This window comes from Myotis myotis, unplaced genomic scaffold, assembly GCF_014108235.1.
Source record: "Myotis myotis isolate mMyoMyo1 unplaced genomic scaffold, mMyoMyo1.p scaffold_m19_p_10, whole genome shotgun sequence".
NCBI lineage: Eukaryota > Metazoa > Chordata > Mammalia > Chiroptera > Vespertilionidae > Myotis > Myotis myotis.
In genome coordinates this window covers 35649143-35655876 of record NW_023416314.1, presented here as the reverse complement: position 1 = coordinate 35655876, position 6734 = coordinate 35649143, and the positions used below count along the sequence as shown (strand labels likewise).

Here is a 6734-nt window from a genome sequence, read left to right as displayed (position 1 = left end):
TGGGCATTCGATGGAGTCCCAGTGAGGACCCCAAGGAGGCCCTGGGCTCCTTCTGAGATCCCTCAGGAGATGGGCTCCCCCTGGGGACCAGGGGTAGTAGCTGTTGTGAGGAATGAAGAAAAGAATTGACTTTGAATATCAGGAGCTCAAACCCCAAAGCTGGGGACCTCGCTGAGGCCTGGCAAGCTCCTTCCTCCTGGGCCCAAGCTCAGCATCGCTGCTCTCGCCACGTGGTAACCCCAAACCCAGGCTGCAGGTGCGAAACTGGTTCTAAGATTTCACACTGAGAGCCTCGCCTCTGCATAATGGAAACTCCTGCCCGCTCCACAGGTGGCACTTAAAAGTCAGAGCTGAAAAGGTCCTTTCTTTTTTAAAATTAATCTGACTCCTTGTTATGTGTCTATAAAACCACGGCCCAGTTTTCCTCACCTTTGGCTCCCAGCCCCGCCCCATCCTGATGACTGGCAGGCACACCTCCTGGCCATGCTCAGCCTCGGGTTGGTTTCTCAGGGATTGTTCCAAATCCAGAGCTGTGTCTGGAGCGTGGGTAAAATGGAAATCTTATCCAATAAAAACAAAGTTGGGGTATCACAAAAGTCCTATTCCAGGCGATGGCAGAGGGCTGGCTGAGGGTGAGGAGCTGGAGGCAGCTGCGAAGAAGGGGGAGAACTCTTCCAAGGTAAATTTTATTCTGACATCCTGCAGAGTCATGAACCTGGGCCCGTGAAGGGTGGCTGGTGGCTCCAGGGGATGGACACATTTTGGCTGAGTGGTACTAAAAGGGCAGGTGCCATCAAGGTTGGGATTTGATGCCTGGAGGCCACTAAACAGGCACAGGGACCTCTGGCTCATGCCTTCAGATTCCCTCTTGCTGTGAGGGTGGGGTTGCTGGTCTCAGCAGGAGGACAGTCTGAGAGGGGACACAGAGAGTCACCTGCCAGCCCAAAAGGAAACCAACTCTGAACCAGCCAACAAGACCAGGGCCAGAAGCACGTCTCCAATAGCAACAGCACTGAAGTGAACCAGGTGCCTGATGCTGTCTACTCCTCACCTGAGATCCTGTCCCTAAAGCCTGGGGTGCTTCAGCTTCTCCCTGCACAGAAGCTGGGCTGCCTTGGTGGTAGGCAGCCCAGGAAAAAATAGAACACCAATCATTTAAAGAAAAGGAGTGATTCTGTGTTTTTGATCTTTAAAAGTCCACACTATGACTTTGGTGGGGGTGCTGGTGAGGTCAAGTGGTTGGGGAGATGCAGGGAGATGGCTCCCTTGGCCCTCATGCTGTCTCTGGCCTCCAAGTGGACGTTCCCAGCAGGTCTTGACTGATGTCCGGCAGCCAGGATGGAACGGATCAACTGGGCCTACTGAAGGAGAGCTTTGTCCACGGGCCCCTATGGCAAGAGTACGTTTGGAGAGGAAGAAGCCCATTTTGCATAAAAAGCCGTGTTCTGCAGCCACGCTGTTTTCCATCCCCTCTGAGAAGGCTCCTGCGGGATGGAGCCCACCCCCAGCTCCCGCCCTGTACAGTGGACCCGAGGAGCTCTGTGTCTGACTTGAGCCACCAGTGGACCAACAGGCCTCGGCGCCCTGTCGCAGCGGCATGACTTTTTTTTGGAAACAGGAAGAGCACTTAGCGAAACACATCCTTTGATCCCAGTGGGATGACATAAGGCGAAACCTCCTATCCCGAGAAGCTGTGGGTGCCTCCCTCTGCCAGGCAGAGCCCGGGCTCCACGCCGCTCCGATTCTCATGCAGTGAGAGACCTTCTTGGTTTCATTAACTTGTGTAATATTCTGAAGACTCTGTGAGTAAGGCCATAAAGGTGCCATGAGCTTATCAGTCCAACAAGGTTGCCACGGAGAATAGCTCAGACTCAGAATTCATTTTCCACACTTAATGTAAATGTAACCCATAACAGTCCCGTTTTCTAAGAAGCCCAGCTCCACGGGAAGCCTGTGGCTTCCCCTCCTGGTCTCCCAGAGCTTCCTGTGGGTGGCGGTGATGATGATGGTAAGTGGGCAGATGAACCAGGACCCAGAAGCTCCCAGCTCTTGCTGCCTTACCCTCCCCTCCATGTTTCCTCTGGCCTGGCTGGCTGCTGCCTCTCCCCGGCTCTGCCCTCCAGGTATGGGTTGTACCCACTCCTGACAGGGTTGGAGCCTCCTCCCAATGACCTCAGGTATCAGTATGTCTGCACAAGGAAAACTTCTAGGATCCATGGGCACCAGCCTCAGGAGCGGCCCTCAAACCTGGCGGGGTTGCGTGACATCACCAGGCCGCATCAAAGCAGCTCTTTCCCTTCTTCCTTTTCCCTCTTTCTTTGAAGCCATCATTGGGCTCCTCTGGGGTTGGGGGGGGGGGGCGGGTGCTGTTTTAGAGTAACTTCACGGGAGGAGTTTCCCAAACGCCTCTCCTGCTGCATTCCGTTCTGCAGGAGCCCATATGGGGAAGCTGGTTAGAGGGAGGCTTGGCTCGCGCCTTCCTCTCTTTGGCTGACTTTTTCTTAAACATCGTTCCAGAATCAAAGGCCACCAAGCACCTCTCTCCACACTCCAATGTCTCAGTGGTGGCAGCTGAGCAGTGGCGGGAAGGCGCCCAGCGTCGTGGGGAGAGGGCTTCACCTAGGAAGGCATGCTGGTACCCGTGCCATCATTGCCATCTTTTGCCCTGGGTGGCCTTCCCCTCCTTGGACATGGTGCCCACACTGAGGGCTTGCTTTGCAGTGCTGGTTCTCACGTCTGACTTTGGGAGAGAAGAGGAGATGAATAAGGAACATCGTGGGAGGACCAACCAACCACAGTCGTCCTGGAGGACGAGGCTCTTAGTCCCAGGATGTTATGTCACCAGACTGGGGGAAAGGACCTGGCAGACACTTTCTCCATCCCAGCCTGCGGGTGGCACCAACAACTACACAGGATTTGCAAAAAGGGGCGGGGCTTTTCATTTAGCATCAAAATATAAAGCTTGAGCAGGAGTTTGGGGCAGCTTGAAAGAGGTGCTGAATGACATCATGAAACGCCCCCGGAGAAAGATGAAGCCATCTGTGGTTCTCCGGAGGCATGGAACACAGTGAATAAAAAGCCACCACTCATCTGCGGGAGCTTAGCCGGGGATCCTCAGGTCCGGCAGACCCTCCTTCCAGGGCCCCTTAGAAGTTTGGTGCTGGCCTGTTACCTGTACCCCTCACTCCTGCCCGACGCCCACTGAGGAAAGGGTTGCACATGAGACAAGTTAGCACAGACATTCGCGTCTCACATCACACTGGGTACCAAGGGACAGACAAGGACACATCCCAAGGAATGCGTCTCAAAGAGAAGAAATGTACCCCAAACAACAAGGAAAAATCCTCAAGGAAAAGGGAACAAAAGACAATAAAGTTTTCATTGTGATCACACTACAGAAAAAAAATACCTTCTGTTCTTTGCAAAAAATGTGTGAAGGCCAATTTTGTGTTTTTCTTTTCTTAAAAAAACGAATGTTGCATGAGTTACAATGCAACCAGTATCTTTTTTTTTGTTTGTTTCTTTTCTGCACTTGTTTAAAAAAAAGTAATTTTTTTTTTTTTTTAAAGTACAACACAGTCAGGTGTGCGGCCACAAAAGAGCAGCTGTCTTTGGCAAGAAGTCCGGGCCGTGGTCCTCTCTGTCACCTGCGGCCCATCTCGCTCTGTCTCATGAAGTGGATGTTGTTGGCGCTGTCTGACAGTTCTGGGTACTGCTCCACGGAGATCACGAAGAAGCCATCGTAGCCTTGAACCCGCCCTGTGTCCAGCACCTGCTGCCTCTCCCCCTCTGTCCAGGCCCGCAGGCCCTCCTCCCCTTCCCGCAGTCGCTGCTGCTCGCGGGCCCACGCCCGGCGCACGGCTCTCTGCCGGGCCAGCTCCAGCACCCGCGCTTTCTCCTCATCCAAGGTCGTCCCATAGCGGGTGTTCAAGCACAGGGCCCCGTACTGGAGCTGAATGTCTGTGTAGCGTCTAGTCCTGCCATTGAGCATCGTGTTGATCTGGGACACGGTGACGTTGACCCCGTTCTCCAGGGTTCGCCGCCCCCCGCTGAGGCCCAGGACGGCCAGGTCGCCTTCCGAAGGCCCTGGTTTCACAAAGTAGTGGGTGTCCACCCCGCCGATGGTGAAATGCAGGTCCTCCAGGTAGTGGGCATTGTTCAAGATGGCGGCAACCCTCCGCCCGTCCTCGTTGGCCACACTAATGATGTCTGTGGTCACGCGGCCATCCTTCAATGCAAACTTGACCCCCTTGCCAAAGACTGAGCCACTGGATGCAAACTTCTTTGTCTTTGGGGCCTGCTGGCAGCTGGTGATTGTGGAGCCATAGAGCTGGTCAAAACGTTCTAGGGTGACGAAGGCCTTGAGCTGCTTTTGCACTTCACACTGTACACCCAGGATAGACTGATGAGGGGAGAGAGAGAGAGAGAGAGAGAGAAAGAGAGAGAGAGAGAGAAAGAAAAAGAGAGTGAGACAAAGGGAAAAAAACCAAAGCCTAGAGAATCAGTTTACATAACTAAGTCAAATCTATATTTGGCTCTACTCCTGATCACTGGAACATCCAGCCATCCTCTCTCCATCCCTTCACCCATTCAGAAACTGTTCAGGGAATATCTTCTCTGTGCCGGGTCCTTTCCTGGGCACCGGAGATACAACAATGAATCCGATGCTACCCTACCCTTGAAAAACTCATCCTTTAATGGGAAAGACAGATATGCCAACAAACAACTGCAGTCAAAAGTGATCCCTGGTGGCCTCAGAGCAGTAATAGCTGTAGCTAACATGTCCTGGTCTTTGAGAGAAATAATTCACATTTATTGTCTCATTTCATCTCCACAATAACTTCATATATTGGTACTGTTAGTATCCTGACTTTACAGCTAAGAAACCTAAGGCTCAAAGAGGTTGTGACTGGCCCACCAAGTATTCAATTTAACATTCAAACCCAGGTCTGTCTGACTGTAGAGGCTCAGTTTCAAGGAAGGGCTTAAGTGAGGAGCAAACAAGGATCAGACTGCCTCAGCCTGAAGGTGGAGGAGTGAGGTGGAGAAGGTGGGGTTCAAGGACAAGCTCATGAGGGAGCTGGGACTGGAAGGATGAGGGGGTGATGTTAGATGGAGGAATGGCAAGAAATGCATTCTTGGCAAGAAAGCTTAGTAAGATGCCAAGCAGTGATTTATGTAAACCCTCTTACTCTGCTTTATTGCTCTCTGCTGGGTTTATAAATGATTTTCAAGGAGGGCTTCCACCCCACGGTGCTTCCTGGGAGATCCTCAGGTGTTCCTGCTCTTGGCTGCTTTGGGGGATACTTTGGGCCCTATCTTGGCATACTACCTACCTCCCCGCCCCCCCTCTCCCGCCTCTATACCTCCCCCCTCCCCCCCCATCCCTGTGGTAGTGCGGGGAGCTCAGCAGAGCAGCAGGCCCCGGGGCCTTATCAGCAACTCAGGGAAATGGCTTTAGAAACAGGCCCATCGGCTTCACACTGAAATTAAGTCCTCTTTATAATTAATAGAACCCTGTCTGTGAACAATTATTTCCTAGAGTTTCACGAAAGCTGGAGTGCTCAACAACAAAGATCTCCGATGCCTGCCAAGGGCGGAAATCAATAATTCATTGACAGGCAAGCCTGGCAAACAGGCTGCTGAGCTGGGGCTCTGCGCAGTGGAGGAGGCTGCCTGGTGGTGGCGAAAGAGCCCAGCCACGGGAGTCAGCCCTGGGAACAGGCCAGCCTGGAGGCATAGTGGGGACTGGAGAGGGGCAGGGCCAGGCCTAGGGCAGCAGGGGCCAGGCCTAGGGCAGCAGGGGCCAGGCCTAGGGCAGCAGGGGGCAGCAGAGAGCAGATGGCTTGGTGGCCAGACAGACTTGGGCTCTTATTACCTTTTGCCACTTTCCAACTGAGTGACCTTGGGCAAGTTCTCTTTGAACCCTGGTCTCCTCGCTGTAAAATGGGCGTGGGGGAGGGCGGAGATGCCCAATTCATGGGGTTGTTTACTTTTTTCAACCATTTGCTCATTCAACGGAAGTTCCATGCACCTACTGTGTGGGTTAGGCACTTTGCTAGGTACCAAATAAGACCCAGTACTGGCCCTTGGGTGGCTCACAGTCAAGTAGAGATACAGGAAAGAAAACAGAAATTGAAATTCAGGGTGGTGAGTGCTGGGAAAATGGAAGCTGTGGAGGCCACCATAGCAGAGAGGGGCAGAGGCTAGGGGAGGAGACAGTGACCTGAGACCTAACAGAGTCAAGAGGGAATAAGAAACATGGGTGTGCAAGTTTCCGCCCAGGAGCAGTATGCCATCTGGCAACCCTGCTTTCCTTCTCAATGAGACTGGGCTCCCCTTGCAGGTCTGCTCTCTGCCTGATGCATTCCTGCTCTCACTGGCTGCAGCATGCGGCCTGGAAGAGCCAGCGCCTAGTACAGACACCATGAACGGGGGTGGGGATGAGCAATGGATGCCTGAAGGGAGGGGGTGGGGTGAAACTGTTTCGAAGGACCTGTACAGCTAATTAACTCTATGAGTCTTTGAAATTGAGTCATAATAGGAAGACACGAGAAAGTAACATTTTGAGCATCTACAGACAGACCTGGGTTGGAACCTCAGCCCCACCCCTTCCATGCTGGGTGGCGTGGAACAACCTCAGGTATAAAATCTGTAGAAGGAGAACAATGAGACCAGGGGATAACTGTGAATTAACTTATGCAGAGTACCTCATGCAAGGCCAGGTGCAGCAC

The 6734-nt window shown here is 53.0% G+C and overlaps 1 protein-coding gene across 1 annotated transcript in view; it reads right to left on the bottom strand.

Annotated features, from left to right (window-relative positions):
* Window positions 1–3360: 3360 nt before the first annotated feature.
* TENM4 (teneurin transmembrane protein 4) overlaps window positions 3361–6734 on the bottom strand; it is a 734586-nt gene continuing 731212 nt past the window's right edge. The window contains exon 32 of the mRNA XM_036324847.1: window positions 3361–4402. Coding sequence (XP_036180740.1) covers window positions 3644–4402 — 759 coding nt within the window. The 3' untranslated portion in view covers window positions 3361–3643. The remainder of the gene's footprint in view (window positions 4403–6734) is intronic.